The 16813-nt window shown below is 39.7% G+C and overlaps 1 protein-coding gene across 3 annotated transcripts; it reads left to right on the forward strand.

Moving 5' to 3' along the window:
• Positions 1-7027: 7027 nt before the first annotated feature.
• On the forward strand, positions 7028-12904 carry LOC308677473 (uncharacterized protein). 3 transcript variants are annotated; one of them, XM_081343916.1, is made up of 6 exons: positions 7679-7947; positions 8091-8117; positions 9041-9093; positions 9852-9989; positions 10800-10946; positions 12534-12904. In XM_081343916.1, exons 3-6 carry the CDS (start codon positions 9088-9090, stop codon positions 12654-12656), a joined length of 414 nt encoding a protein of 137 aa, XP_081200042.1. In that variant the 5' UTR covers positions 7679-7947; positions 8091-8117; positions 9041-9087; the 3' UTR covers positions 12657-12904. The 3 variants fall into 3 exon arrangements, with proteins under 3 accessions (XP_081200041.1, XP_081200042.1, XP_081200043.1); XM_081343915.1 differs by lacking the exons at positions 7679-7947; positions 8091-8117 and adding an exon at positions 7028-7641; XM_081343917.1 differs by lacking the exons at positions 7679-7947; positions 8091-8117 and adding an exon at positions 8137-8930.
• The last annotated feature ends 3909 nt before the right edge of the window (positions 12905-16813 follow it).

Consider the following 16813-nt stretch of genomic DNA (forward strand, 5'->3'; position numbering starts at 1 on the left):
GTCTTCTCCAGCACCACAGTTCAAAGGCCTCCATTCTTTGGCGCTCAGCCTTTCTTATGGTCCAGCTTTCACTGCCATACATAATACTAACTTATTACTGTTGACCTAAGCTGAAATGAAGCTTGTTGCTTCAGACTGGAAAAATAACAAGGGATAAGAATTACAAAGAAAATGGGTAGGAGATACTATATCAATTTACCCTACAGTTTGTATACAGTGACCTGGTTCATGCAGCCATAATGTTATTTACTTTGCTTTGGCTTGTATGTGAACAGTTGTGGCCTATTGTTTGGTGCATTAGGCAGCCACCCACGGTTCAACCAACTAACCATGATTTGCAAATGGTTTAGTTATTATGTGAATGCGACTAGCGTTAAAAGTAGAGTTGCAACTCTGGATTGCAAAGGATTAGTCTTATTTTAGCACAACATGCAATCAATTTAGTGTCCTGGAGGATTTAGTTGAGTTTTGAATATAGTCCAGACAGGGCAAAAAGAGCCAATTTTCCAAGACACAGATGTATGCCCACAGAATTTGTATAAAATGCCTCCCTTGATTATGCCTTTAAGATATTAATTCTTAATTTATTGAAATATAAACATTAAGTATGTATTTATGTTATCAATTTCTGTCTCCATTTCAGCTCAAGCAGCTGTAAGAGTTACAGAAAGCAAAAAGAAATATGGAGAAATCTCTCTCACACACACATGCACACGCACACACACAGAGACAAATCCAGTCAGCTGGATAATGAATTACTTATACATAATTGACAGATTTCGCATACGGTATTTAGTAAGCTTTACCAACAATTCACTGTTAAAGATTACATTTCTTTAAGAGGTCTAACAATTCACCAGGGAAGCAATGATTTATGTTTTTAATTCTCTTGTGTATTAATGGATTTTAAGGGCAGGACAGTTTGTTACTAATAATATGTGTATATATGCCTTCGTGTTAGTTTATGCCTCCTGGCAACTGCCTGGACACGTCCCTGCAGTTTTCTTTGCAAAGTTTTTGGAAGTGGTTTGCCATTGCCTGCTTCCTAGAGCCAAGAGTGACTGGCCCAAGGTCAACCAGCTGGTTTCATACTTATGGCAGGACTGGACTACAACTCTGTCTCCCAGTTTCTTGCCTGATGCCTTAACTCAGGGGTGTTAAACTGCCGGCCCCCAGGGCTGGCTGCATCATACGGAGGCCGTGCCCACCCCAGCTCTGGCAATGCAAAAAAAAGTCACGATATGTTGCAACACATCACATGACCCAGCGAGTTTGACACCCGTGCCTTAACTACTATATCAAACTAACTTTCTAATAATAATGAGTTCTTATTTTGATAATGCACGAGACAGAATTAGCTGAAAAGGCAAACAATCTGCAAACGATTAATAAAAGTCTAGGGACATAATAAAAAAAACACGGGACTAAAATAAATATAAAGAAAACCAAATTAATGACAACAGCTACAATAACCAGCCTTAGACTTGACAATTAAGATATTGAGGTAGTGGATAGCTTTTGCCTTTTAGGATCAACTATCACAAGAAACAAGAATTCGTGAAATACAGTACATTGCAAACCAGCAATGCTAAAATGCCCATTGAAGGCTTTGGAAAAGATATTCAAATGCTGTGATGTCTATAGCTACAAAAATCAGAATCACAGAATCAATGGTGTGTTCTACCGTGTTTCCCCAAAAATAAGACTAACTGGATAATAAGCCCTAGCATGATTTTTTCAGGATGCTCATATACTGTAAGCCCCACCCCCAAAATAAGCCCCAGTTAAGATTGTCAACCAGACGGACGTATTTAGTACTATATTGCCCTGAAAATAAGACCTAACCAGAAAATAAGCTCTAATGCATCTTTTGGAGCAAAAATTAATATAAGACCCAGTCTCATTTTTGGGGAAACAGGGTATGACAGCTTCTGGAAGTGAAAATTGGATTTTGAAGAATCAGGTTAGGAAGCTTATTGGTGCTTTTGAATTTTAGTGTCGAAGACTCCTGAGAATAGCACAGGCAGCCAAGAAAATAAACAAATGGATCACTGAACAAATCAACCCAGTAAGTCTTGAGGCACAAATAACGTGGCTCAAATTATTCTGGACAGATTGTGTGAAGATCTAGCTCTCTAACGCTGGGAAAGGTGAAAGGAAAGAGAAGAGGATAGCCATGGATACGATGTTGGGAGACCCGAAGGCAGATCATCACGGAGACAATTTGCTGTATGTGGTCACTAAGAGTCAACAATGACTTTATGGCACATGATCAGAGAAGCAACTGTTCAAATGTTTTATCCTCAATGGAAAATTAAATACTAATCCTAGAATGGAAATTCTATCATCTAATATGCTGCAGCCCGGTGCTCCCCAATATATTGGATTACAACTTCCAGATTTCCCAGCCTGAAAAGATTGCCATTGGTGGAGCCTATGAACATTTGAATATTTGCGAGGGGATGGGGGATATGCCATGATTTCTAAGTGTTGTCCCAACATACCTTTAATAGTTGTAATGTGCCTGTCGTAGCGTATCTTCTGCCGTATCATAGAGCCTAGATTTCAATCTGATGACTGCCCTAGGATAACGATATCTGGGCTGCAAATCTCTTGATGATTACTAGATGTCAGCAAAGGGGTTGTGGTTAGCCTCTGTTTACTGCTCTCTTGTGACCACCCAAAGTAATGTAGCACAAATTGGTAACGGCACTCTGGGCAGTTTACAGCATCAGCATATTGCCCCCAACAATCTGGCTTCTCATTTTACCAACTTCAGAAGGATGGAAAGCTGAGTCAAGTTTCAACCAGTCAGGATCAAACTCCTGGCTGTGGGTATACAGTTTGTCCCCAACACTGTATTGTTAACCACTGCACCACCAAGGACCTATATCTATTTGAAACTGAATTGCATTTTATATAAAACCTTGATTTATTCCAACTCTGGGGAGGAGTTTCCCACTGAAGATGAGTACTTACGGATAAAATCACTCTTGAAGCTTTTAGACTGACACTGACTTGGCCAGCCTTATAAATCTTTAAATAAACAATTAAATGCAATAGAAATTGTTAATGCATAACATCTGGGGAAGCAGTGGCCGACTATTCTCACAGAACCAATGATCTCAGCAAAAAGAGGAGCCGGCGAATGGAAGAGCTCCTTGAAACTCCAGATCAAGGACAGGACTAGGTCTAGGACCATCCACAGGCTTGGTCCATACAGCGTCTACCCCCAAAGAGATTGCAAAATAGCAATCTCCAGTGGGTTTGAGCACTCTAAGAGGCAGGGGAAAATAATCTTGCCCAGGGTGGGCAATTAATGTTCCCAAGGGGCCACATGAGAAACTGGAACTTTTGTGATGGTTGGAACCAATGTAAATTGATTTGGTGTCCTCAAATTCCATCGGCTCAACTCCTTAGGCTGCTCCAGGTGAGGGGTGAAAGCTGCACAGGTGCAGAAGAGAACTTTCTCCTCTCATCCTTCTGTGACCACCAACCAATTCAAGGAGCCAGACCCAACTTAGCTTCTTCTGCTACACACATACACACACCAATATACATTTGATTTCTAATTTCTGATTGACCTCATGTGGGCCAGACTGGGTCAGCCAAACGGCCTGGGGGGGGCATAAAATGCCCAGGTCTGGTCTTGCCTAAGCCCAGATTCAGTGCCTTCAGACAGACACTGGGTTGGCCCACTACTTTAGGAATTTCTTGTTATTGATTTTCAAGATGTTAAGAATCTTCTGAAGGGCAAGTTTATTTCTACCCTTGATGAAAGAAGTTTTATATAAGTTTAAGGATTAGAAAAACTTTATTTATTTTTAAAAACAGCAAAAGGGGAAGGAACTAGAATGTTGACTTCTGAAAGTTAAAGAGCTAGGTTGACTTGGGAAAATATTTCCCGTAGGGTGTTTAAAATATTATAAAAGAATACATGAAGATTTTGAAATTAACTGTTAATCAATCCTCCCATGGGAAAAATTTGCTGATTGGAAAATAAACATATAATGTGGGAACTTTGAAGGTTGACAGAGGGAACGAAGTATTACAATTAAAGGGGAGGAGAATGTTAAACACAATGGAGCAATACTATTTGACTGTTGAAGAAATTAAGTTTGTTTGGGAACAATGTCCTCAGAAATTGGTTATAAGATTGTCTGATATAATAAAAATGGATTTATCAGAGGATATAGGAGGACAGATTTTACTGGACAAAACAGAGATTGGGGCTGATTGAAAATGGATATGGGAAAAGATGCTGTGGGTTTGAAAATGGATTTATACCAAAGAGCAAGACTGATATTTAAAGGGATGCTACAGTATAATGAGTTTACATTTGAAACCAGCTAATGTCTTAATAATTAAAGAGGACGTACAAATACTGTAACAAACCAGAAGAATGATTTTGAAAGCCTTATTTGGTTTTATAAACAGGATGTGTTGAACTACTGAAGCTGTTCCTGAAAGGAGATAGAGAAAGTGATAAGAAATCAATTTGTGGGATATCATTTGATAGGGTTAAAGATTATGCTTTTAAAAAATAAATGGAAGATAAGTGAACTTATCTGACCAGGGTTAAAATATATGTGTTGTGGTTTCTGTTTCCTATTAACGACCAGGGCTGAATGATAAGGCTTTAAGGATCTGTGAATAAATGGGGAGGGATTTCTTCTGCTTTTCTTTAGAGGAAGGGATAACATGGAATACAAAATGGACTAAAGTTAAAATAAGTTATTATTTCTAATAGCTCTTCATTGCTTTTTGCTGATTAAAATTGAGTTTTTATAATTTGATCATTGATAAGGAATGAGATATGAGATCATTTTTAAAATTGAAACAAAAGAAAAAGTATTAGTTTGCTGCCACTGTTTCTACTTACAGTATCTGGAGGGGAAGTCATTTTATATATATCTTTTATTTTTTACTTTTATTTTTTTTCTATCTCTTTGCACTTTTTTCTTTAGCCTTTAGTTTTTCTTCGTTTGAATTAGTTTATCTTCATATCTGTAACCTTGAACAACATTGTTTTAATAAATAAATGGTTAATACGTTAGTCTACTATGGTACAGTAGAAAACACAAAAAATATAGAAAAGTTGAACCCTCTTAGAATAGATAAATACATTTGTTTGTTAAAGTCGGAATCATGCTTCAAGGAATGCAGGTTCGCGTCCCACCAGGCTCAAGGTTGACTCAGCCTTCCATCCTTCCGAGGTAGGTAAAATGAGGACCCAGATTGTTGGGGGCAATTAAGCTGACTTTGTAATAATGCCGCTTGGGGGTGTGTGTGAAAGCCCTAATAAGCAGGCATATACATAGAATGAAGGCTACTGCTAAGCTTGTAAGCCGCCCTGAGTCTTCGGAGAAGGGCGGGATATAAATGGATTTAAAATAAAAATTAAAAAAAATCTTCCAGAAAAGTACGGTTAATGCAACACAACGAGCTAAACACTTTCCTTCAGTGACGTCATAGCCAGATGTGCCGGTGCTTAATGGCTTTTAAGGACCGGGGAGAGCATCTCTCCTCCCTTCAGACTAAATAAATTTACATTGTGAGCCCCGCCTCCTCCCCGCTTCCGCCAGCTGGGGGGCTAATTAACGAGTGATGATTGGCATATTTGAATTCCTGCGGAGCATCTTCGGGGGCCCCTTAAACATGCTGGCCAATGAAAAGCCCGCTCCTCTCTACCCTCCCGCCCACCTGCCACGAGCCTCTCTCGAGTCCCCGGAATACCCTGTGGCCGCCACCTTGAAAGTTTGCCGTTCCCATAGCAACGACAAAGGTGCCGCAACGAGAGCAGTCGGGGAAGGCGCTTTTTACGCATGCGTGACATGGTAGCCGCTCTTCAAGGTAGAGACAGGAAAAGGAAGAGTTAAAAGTCCCACTGGATCAGGTGTCTTAAGAGGAGTGGGGTCGCCATCCCATTTTATTTCCCTTGCCTTTCTTTGTTGCTTCTCCTTCTGGGCACAGAGGATGATTTAACGGGCCATCTGGAAGATAAACCGGCTTTCCCTTTGTATAGGATAAATTAATAATCATAATGGCTTAAACGTGCATGCCTCCACCAGTCAGGGCAGCTCGCAATCATCAAACGTCAATAAAATCAACAAAGCAAATGATCAAATATGATATTTAAGAATATTAACGTTGATAGATAATACAAAGTAAATATTAAATATTTAATACTAAACATGACATATTATTAAAAATGTACTTGGATTGTTGATTTATACCCATTTTAAGAGTTTCCTTCCATATATGAGTTATCAAGTCGATAATGCAATCTACAGAAAACTCTTGCATAGTAGATAAAAGTTCTTACTATGCAAAGCATGGTAGGTAGACCACGATTTCTATAGTGACCAGAGGCACTTTGAGGCTTTTAGCAACAAATGCAAACCTTTGCAACCTTCAAAACGCAGGAAGCTCACCCAGGAAACCATTTTCACCTTAAAATGGTTTCACATATATATATATAAAACATTGGAAAGGGTTTCCATGTTAGGGCTTTGGATTTATTTATTTTTTTGCTAGTTACAGTCTTGATGTAAGTAGTAAAAAAACAATGTTGTTAATATGCTAAAATGATATGCTGCCCATCTCATTCTGCAGAGCGACCCTGTATGTCAGGGGTCTTCAAACTTGGCCCTTTTATGACTTGTGGACTTCAACTCCCAGAATTCCTCAACCAGACATGCTGGCTGAGGAATTCTGGGAGTTGAAGTCCACAAGTCATAAAGGGGCCAAGTTTGAAGATCCCTGCTATGTGATAATAGACTGGTTAAACATGAGACTCAACAGCGCAAAAGTTAAGGCCGGTGTAGCCTGAGCAATTACATGCATAAACCTACAGAAAGGGAAAGGTAGAAAACAGAATGAAATCTGACAGCGGCTCTCCCTCCACCTTGAAAGACTGAATCTTCTTTTCCAACAGCGCTGAGCGCTTGCGCACTACCGTAGAGCTGGAGCGCTTCTTTAGAACGAGGCAAATGCGCAGGTCCGGCATGGGGGAGAACGGACGCCGGAGGCCGCTACGAACTTCCAATTGGAACACGTCTTTTGAATCTTTCCCATCCCGTCTCATCATTCCGGGTTTATGATTGGTTGCCATAATGATCGAAGGGCCCGCCGAAGAGCAGACTTGTTGCTGGGTGGGTTTGTAAAAGAAACGAGCCGATGGACTCTGTACAGATTAAACGGGAAAGAAACAACAATCCTTTGTCCTGGGCTATTAGCAATATAAGAAATTAGCGTATAATTTTATGCTGCTGATGGAATAGGAAAGGCTTGGATTCCCCATAAACATTGAAATATTGTCGTTTCCCCCCCCCCTTTTTATATCGATGGAAAAATCCTCCGCCTGACTCTCCCCGATGACGTCAGTTCGGGGGGGGCAGTTGCCGTATTTCTGCCAGAACGTGGAGGAGGGGGGCTTCTGCTTCAGATTGGCGGATGACCCAGAACTGATAGGGGAAAGCGTTTCTCGATGACGTCACTGGTTCCCTTGAGTCTTCCGCGAGCCCAGACGGCTTCAGGAATTTTGGTCGCGATGGGAACCCGTAGGAGCCTGCCACAACGTCGGAGTGCAACTAGTTCCCTTGGCGACGGAAGAACGCGATTTTGATTTTAGATCCCAGGGTTTGTTTGTTTGTTTGTTTATTTAGTCGATCCTTTTCTCCACAACGACCATGTGAAGTTAGGCCGAGAGAAGGAGCGACCCAGAGAAATTCGGGAAGCATTTGACCTGAAGTATGCCTGGCGGGAGGAGAACCCGAGAACTGTGAAAACGGACATTGGGTTGACTTCCTAGAATGAATTTAATTTAATTTTAATTTTATTAGATTTATATACCGCCCTTTCCCCGAAGGACTCGCCGGGTTATTGGTTGGTTCGCGAAGCGCATACTGTAATCTCGACGCTTATTTACATATTAACTAAGCAACTTGCTGGAACAGGGGTCTTCAAACTTGGCCCTTTTATGACTTGTGGACTTCAACTTCCAGAATTCTTCAGCCAGCTTTGCTGGCTGAGGAATTCTGGGAGTTGAAGTCCACAAGTCATAAAAGGGCCAAGTTTGAAGACCCCTGTGCTGGAAGATGAGCGACGTCCATAGGGTGAATGCTAATGGGAAATGATTTAACGAGTTGTGGGGCTTGAGAGAGGAAGGTCGGATTAAGGATGCCTTCGTACTTTCTCACGCAGTGTTTTGCAAACCTAACAACTTTTAAGATTGCATAGACTTCAGCTCCCAGAATTCCCCAGCCAGCAATTACCTTACTGGCTGAGGAATTCTGGGACTTGAAGTCCACATAGCTTAAATGTGGCTAAGTCTGAATTCTCTAGTCTAGGGGTGAGAATTTTTTTTATGTAATATTCGCAATCAGGGAAGCAATTCGAGGCAGGAATTGTGCAGAAGGCCCAACACAGATTTTTTATTTTATTTTTATTTTAATCCCATTTATAACCCACCCTTCTCCGAAGACTCAGGGCGGCTTACAATTTAAGCACAAACCAATGTGCTTAGCAATAGCCTTCATTCTATGTATATGCCTGCTTATTAGGGCTTCCCCCCCCAAGCGGCATTATTACAAAGTCAGCTTATTGCCCCAACAATCTGGGTCCTCATTTTACCTACCTCGGAAGGATGGAAGGCTGAGTCAACCTTGGTGGGATGCGGACCTGCAATAATTGCAGGCAGCTGGTGTTACTTAAGGAGGCATTAGCCCACTGCTCCACCAAGGCTATTAACTATTGAATTCATATCCTGCAATCTGAAAAATAGTTTACATTTTCATTACAAATTCATTAGCTGATCTGAAAATCTGTGGTGCATGTAGAAGTTAGAAAAAAAAGACGAGGGCCTAAGATCGGCTCTTGAACAAGACTTGGCTTTCTTTAAATGTATGCTGCTTGAAAAGTATGCATAGGTATGTATTTATATGGAAACAGGAACTTAGATTAAGTCCTGACTGGTTTTTGATCAATGCCATTATGCTTATGTGATGAAATTTATTGACAATATTCTCTTTCTCTTAAGACTGTTTGACATCTATGGAGCCTCCAGACTCATTTCCCAACTGAGGAATGGCAGTAAGTGCAGCACCCATCTTAGATGGGTGTTAGATGCAGGCTGTTCAATAATTCCCCTCTCCTGGGTCTCCATCAGAATGGTACTGGACTTCATAAATATACCTACAGATCAGTTATCTTAGAAGCCCAGAGTTCAAACCCAAATATTTTGAACGCTGACAGTTGTGAAATAATCTCAGTGTTAAGCATTTGATAACTGTCATATATGTAACATATAGCACAAAATGTGGTAAGCATGTCATACTATGTGCTATATGTTACTTGGTTGTATTTACTGTGTAGCAGGAGCATTAATCTAAAAGATGACCTGACTTCCAAAGTTTTGATAACTAGAGGAGCTATACATTTGGTATAAAGACTTCCAGTCAGTGCTGTTTGATTTGTTAACATTTAGTTGAGGTTTACCAGACAAGCCAATTTAGTCTAGTGGTTAAGGCATCAGGCTAGAAAGCAGAAGACCACGAGTTCAAATCACATCTTCGCCATGAAAGCTAGCTGGGTGACTTTGGGCCAGTTCCTCTCTCAGTTCAACCTAGTCATAGGGCTGTTGTGGAGAGAATAGGAGGATGGTGTACTGGATATATTCACCACCTTGAGTTATTTATAAAAATAGTAAAGGCGAGATACACACATTAAATAAAAAATAAATAAAAAATTGATATTGAACCTAAGTGGTCTTGCGTGCAACTCCCATTTATGCCTCCTTACTCCTCACCCCTCCTGCTGTCAACCTACCTTTGACTTTTTCCATCTTACAGACTCCACCGCTGAATCCTCCACCAGATCTCCCCTTTGCTGCCACCTTGTTCCTGCCCCTCCCTGCCATCGTTTTCTTGGTTGTTGGTTCCTACCTGCTGCTCCTCATTCTGGTCCTGGTCCTCAGACAGTGCCTACTGGTAACTGGGAGAAGTGATAGTCAGCAGTTGGGGATTTAGAGATGACAGGATAAATAAGATTTAAACTATTTTCCATATTAATACTGCTGTTATATCAGCAGTATATTAAGAGAACAGTTCTCCATTGGAAAATGAGCAAAAATAATTCATTTAGGCACTAATCTTATGAAATCCTGACTGGATTCTCTCATTCACACAGATTGCATTGGTTATTCCATATAGTCAGATCTATTTTCCACTATTACCTTATTTAGTCTTACCTTAGCTTTTTCTCCAAAGATTGCCAACATGCATTGTTGCTGCTTAGACACTTATGGATTACAGGTAGTCCTTGATTTACAACCATTTCTTTAATGACTGGTACTGAAAAGAGTGGCTTATGACCATTTTTCAGACTTGCAACCGTTGCAGCGTCCCCAGGGCCACATGATCAAAATTCAGACGCTTGGCAACTGGTTCATATTTATGACGGTTGCAGTGTCCCGGGATCATGTAATCACCTTTTGTGACCTTTGGATGAACAAAGTCAATGGGGAAGCCAGATTTACTTAAGAACTGTGTTAGCAACTAAACAATTGCAGTGGTTCACCTAACTAAAAATGGGGCAAAACTCAATTGTCTCACTTAGCAACAGAAACTTTGGGCTCAATTGTGGTCATAAATCAAGGGCTACCTGTACTTGCAATATGTAAATCTAAGAAATAAATTATATAGGGGCTTTGACCAGTGAGACTCAATACAGGTGGAGTTGCTTGTAGTTATTTTGTAATTAAGCCATATCCTGTTTTGCTTTTTAATACTGCTGCTCAGGCCAGAGGTTTTTGTGCCAATTGCTGTTCCTGTGAGAAGCGGTCTTGGCCAACTATGTGTGAATGCTGTATGGCGTGTGCCGAATCATGTGACTGTGCCCTTCCCACTCCAACCCGTTGTCTAGATCACTGTTGTTCTTGTGCTAACGTAAGTTTTCTCAACGCCCTATTTTTCTAGAGTAAGAAGGTAGCTGGTTTAGATAATAAGTTGTTAGGACTCTGTTGAATGCCTATGGAAAAACCTTCAGCCTTTAGCAAATGCAAGAGGTGTCTGTGAAATGGAAAATATATATTTTGGTCCAACCTAAAATAAACACATTGTGTCCTTTAAGTTTTGCAAAATTATTCCAGATGGCTGTGGGTCAGTAGAATTGAAACCTTGAACATTTTGTTTTTTTCTGGATTTGGGTCAAAGGGCAAGGTTGGTGTTGGATTTAGACTGGGGAGCAGCATTATTTGGCTATACAGATAGTCCTCATTGAAGGACCACTCAGTTAGCAACCATTCAAAGTTCAACAGCGCTGAAGAAGGGGCACTTGCAATAGGTCCTCCTGGTTGCAACCATTGCAGTGTCCTGTGGTCATGTGATTACGATTCAGGCACTTGGCAACTGATTTGTAATTACAACATTGTAGCATCCTGCAGTAACGTGATTGCCAGTTCCAATCTTCACTGCTGGCTTCTGATTGGCAAAGTCAATGAGGAAGCTGGTAGGAGGTTGCAAATGGCAGCTATGGCACCACAAGATGCTGTAACTGCACAAGATTCACCTAATGACAGCAAATGAGAGACTGCTGCAACCGCCAATTTAGAGTTGCCCTCTAGCATTTAAAAGTATGATTGATTAAACAAAATCAGGAACAACCCTCCATAAAACAGACAAGAGACAATGTCTGTTTTAAGCATGCGATGTCATCTCAAAGCCAAGAAAAATTAAATATTTTTAGAGTTTTTCTCCTCAAAGAGTAACAATCAGATTTGATAAATTGAATGATTTAAGTTATATTTTAAATTCTGAGCTGAAAAGCATAAATGACTGAGAAATAAAGTCAATACATGGTGGAGTAGGAACCATGATGTCATACTTAAGAATGAATGCAATACAGGTAATCCTCAATTTACAATCACAGTGGTGCCGCTCCACTGTGGTTGTAAGTCATGATAGTTGTAAATCAGGACACCCATGTGACCAACCCAATTTTACACTTTATTGTGGCGGTTGTTAAGCAAACACCATGGCTGTAAAGCAAACCCATTGTTTGCTATGGGCCATTTTTGCTGAACGCCAGAAGTAAATGTCGAGTTTCAGCAAAAATGCCCTAAAACGTGTTCATGTGACTGCAGGATGCTGCAAACGGTAATGTCAGCTGGTTTCTGAGTGCCTGACATGCAATCACATGACGGGTGGGGTGGGGTGGGGAACGGCCATTGAAACTTCGGAACCAGGTCATTAGCCCTGGGGAGGTCTGTGATAACTTTGAACAATCACTAAGCAGCCAGTCATAAATTGAGAACTGCTTATATTTCTTCACTCAGGAACAGTCAATTAAATTCATATAGAATTTAATTGACTGTTCCTGAGTGAAGAAATATAAGTTCAGTTTGTCTCGGTCTTCGTAATCACTTCATAATCACTCTGGAATATTGCTCCATGCCTTCAGTTTGAAGGGATTAATAGATTTTGATGGAGAACATTTTGTGGCTTAACAACGTATGATTTTTCTCTTCCCAACAGGGATTGGAACCAGCAAGTTGCTCCTTTCCACGCCTGTGTCCACTTTGTGACTGTGCCTGTACATACCAGCCCCCAGACTGCCAGAATATCAACTGTATTTGTTTTGAGATCAAATTGCGTTAAGGGATCTTAGCTTTCTAAATAAAAAGAGATTTTTTATCTGGGTGCATGGAAAAATGTAGACGACTGCAAGTGATGGTTAATACAACAAATTGTTGCTGACATTGGCAAAATTAACTTTTCTGTTGCCAAGAGATTTGAAATTTTGCACTTCTTTTTATAGCTTTTTTTTCTTCAAAACACCGATTTTTTTGATGATTGATACCATGTTTTATATGAACTGCTGCATTTATAATAAATTGAATTGTCTATCCTTGTCTAATTTTTGTATATGCATTAAAAGGCTAGTAAACAACAATGTGGATGTAGATGTACAGTAGACACGTATAAATGCAAACAGTGAAGAGTTTGGATGCCAATTTTATGGAAGTGCTTGGGTGCTCATATGCACTTTGGTTGATAAATATGGGACTAAATGTGATTATTCAATTCTGATTATTCAGATCTGATTATTCAATTTTATTCAACTATTGTTCAACCAATGCATTTTTCTCTGCTTCCATGGTCACAAAAAAGTCTTCTTTACCTAAATCGCTTTATTAGTTACAATCTGGAAACTCAAGTGAATTTTGCTTGTGGCATAAATAAGCACTCTACAATTTTGAAATTATTGATTTGTGCAGGTTCTGCAACTGAACTGGCATCTTGGAAGCCAAGGCAGCAGAAATGTACACAGAAATAACTGGAATAATAATACAGTTGGGAAGGGACGTTGGAGGTCTTCTAGTCCAACCCCCTGCTCAAGTATACCTTATACCATTTCAGACAAATAGTTGTCCAATTCAAAATCTTTGTGAACTCCCACGAGGACATCTTGACTGAATCTGCACATTATGCCAAGCCATCATGGGGCCAGTTTGAGTTACTATGTTGTGTGATCAATACATAACACCACAATGGTTTGTAAGCTGGCTTAACATTTCATTATGATGCAGAGCTCTAGTTTATTCGAACTATAGATAAACAAGCCATAACCTGAACAGGGTATGTGAACTATTCATTTTTTTAACGTTCAACTTTAAAGAAATTTATATTTTAAGCTCATATTTTCCTACCAGGGAACTTAAAAACTGCATTTAAGAAGAAGGGTAGGTTGAAAAGGAATATGGGTTCATCCACTAACATTCTTGTCTGAGCAGGACTGCCAAGCTATATCCCCCTCCCTCCAGTCCCTGTTTGGTACTTTATAACACACCAGCTATTAAAAGTTCGTCTTGCTCCGTTTTTTATCTTCCACTGAAAGATAACTGAGGTGCCTCATTTAGGTAGCACGTAGGCCAACTTCTTTGGTTATGGCCAGAAGGAAAAACCTCTGCACCAATGAAGCTTTGTGTTATTATGCCAAGCTGCCCAGGGCCATTAATCTATTTGTGCAAGGATCCAGATAGCCCAGCTCACATGTCTGTAACTACATACCGTAATGCTGTTCCTCACGTAGGTAAACAAATTAAGGCAAATGCTATCTTGGTTGCTGTCTTTGTAGCATAGTCAGAATTCTTTCAATAGGTCAAATGTTGCTCTCCAAAGCCATGGTTCTTGATTTAAAATATCAGTATACAGCATCAAATGAGCTACTATATATATGTGCACATGCACAAACCCACGCATGTACCTTTTTCAGATCAGTACAGAAATATCAAGCAAAATACCTTCATCTTTTCACTTATGTACACACACATATAGAGCTAAGGGAAATTGTGTGCTTCTTTGAGTAAAGATTATCTGCAAATGACTTGAGGGCAAAACAATTTGAAGGGCAATGAACAAAACCAGGGTAAATATGTAACAATTGAGGATTAAGGTGTGAGGGCCTTTGATCTTAACTGACTTAAAAGATTGCTGCTATAATATGCCTCCCAGACTGACACAATTAGGCCTAAATATTTCTGCTTAGTCAAATGACCTTATAACAAGGTTAAAGCCCACTGAATTATGACTTTTTATTATGATGACAAAGATCTGCAATTAAAGCAAACTGAGATGGTTATGTTCATTCCACAGGTAAGCTATGGTTTGCTTCACTATTTATTGAATAAGTAGAAAAAATATGAAGACAAAAATCAGTGATAACAAAGAGAAATTGTTTGTTAGAAATTCTGAAAGTGGTTAAGAATTACGATTATGGAACACCCTTCTCTTTAAGATCTGAAAACACCGCTGCCACCGCCCCTCCCACCCCCACCCTTGAAACTTTTGGAAAGCTGTTAGGAATTGGCTTTTCCCCCAGGCACTTGGAATAGCTGGATAAATATAAGTTGTTGAATTAGGCATCTAGTTTTTCTTGTTCATTGTTTTATTGTGTTTCTTATTACTGTTACCCAGAGTTGTATTTCACAAGATGGGAAGCCACAGATCACGTGTATGAGAGAGAGAGAGAGATAAGATTTAGGTAGAGGGCTGACCCTGCAGGGTGATGATTAGAGGTCTTAATACTCCATTCCTAGAAGTCAATTGGTTCTATATACTCTGGCCCTGCCATCTTGACTTTGTGCAGCTATATGTAATTACAACTGCCATGGGATGTTATCAAATGTCCTGTCTTTAACCCTGATATGTGAGAGGGGGGGGGGAGGTCCCAAAGCCTGCGAACCTGCCTGGTAAATTAGCAGGGACAATAAAGCTGATAAAAATGCCATCAAATATACAGCACAGAGTAGAGTGAAATGTGATACTAGGGAAATCAGTCTCCCCTTCCTCCTTTGGGAGACAGATCAATATCACAAGGTGTACAGAAATTTCACAAGGCTTGCACACACAACAAAAGGTTGAAAAAGCCTTTTTTCTCATTTGAAGGTGAAGTTAAAAATAAATAAATGTGAAGATCACAAATAGCATCTGAAGAGAATTTCCAGTCGAAATATACGAGAAAAAATTAGTCTGCAATATTGCATTTTAACCACTGTGCCACCAAGGCTCTTATTGGCATTTAATCAGCAAACCAATGGTTGAGTGGACTGATATGTTAATATATATCAGTTTAAAAAAACACCACCTATTTTCATTTATCTGTGAACATTTCCAATAATCTAGTACAATGCTTATTGGAAACGTCTCTTAATAATCATAACACTAATTCTAACTCTATCGATGGCTCCCTCCAGCAGAGATGAAGAGAAATAAATAGCAAAAAAACACACAACAAATTTTATATATTTATATATATATTTATATATATATTTATTTGTTTTCTGAGGTTTTCGCGTGTGCTTGTATGTAGATCTTTGTTCATTCGGGTTTTTCCCCACGTAGAATTGGTATACCTCCAATTCTACGTGGGGAAAAAACCCGAATGAACAAAGATCTACACACATACACACACAGCCGTGGCCGGCATGACTAGATGCCAAAGGCGCACGGAACACTGTTCCGTGTATGTATATATATGTATGTATGTATGTGTGTGTGTGTGTGTATATATATATATATATATATACATGCTTCTCCCAGAAGAAGGAAGCAGAAGCCACTAGCCTGATGATGAAGGATGGGATTCCGTCGAAACGTTGCGCCTACACCTTCATTTCTACGTGGGGAAAAACCCGAATGACCAAAGGTCCACATACAGACACCCGCGAAAACCTCAGAAAACACACACACACACACATATATATATATATGTGGTGGTGGCTGTTTGTTCCTCTTTTTTAAATATATATATATATACATGTGTGTGTATATATATATATATATATATATATATATATATATATATATATATATATATATATATATATATATATATATATATATATATGTATACGTTCCATGTGTACACACACACACACGTGTATATATATCAATATTAGTTATAAAATATAATATATATAACCTATAGCTTATATATATAGCTTCTTGAATACCTCATACATCAGAGCTCACAAATTTGACTACATATTTCCATCATACGTGTAGCACAGTATTATATGCTCCCTTTATTTATATACTTTTAATATTTTTATCCATGTATTCTATGGCATACGCTAAACAAATAAATAAATCCCCCTCCCATCCACCCATCCTTGCAGCCACAAACCGCCCCCCCCCCCACCAGCTCGACCGCAGCCTCCACCTCGGCGTGGAAGGCCATTCCCACAGTGAAGATGGTGACAGCCCCTTCCCCTAGACCCCCCCCTTGCCAACCCTCAAGATGGCTGCCCCAC

This window comes from Vipera berus (genome assembly GCF_964194415.1).
Source record: "Vipera berus genome assembly, chromosome: Z".
Taxonomy (NCBI): Eukaryota; Metazoa; Chordata; class Lepidosauria; order Squamata; family Viperidae; genus Vipera; species Vipera berus.

Bases quoted from the DNA above. Each gene is read 5' to 3' on its own strand.
- LOC308677473 (XM_081343915.1), top strand. The intron at 9,990-10,799 runs GTAACTGGGAGA...ACTGCTGCTCAG, and splicing joins TCCTCAGACAGTGCCTACTG to GCCAGAGGTTTTTGTGCCAA. The intron at 10,947-12,533 runs GTAAGTTTTCTC...TCTTCCCAACAG, and splicing joins ACTGTTGTTCTTGTGCTAAC to GGATTGGAACCAGCAAGTTG.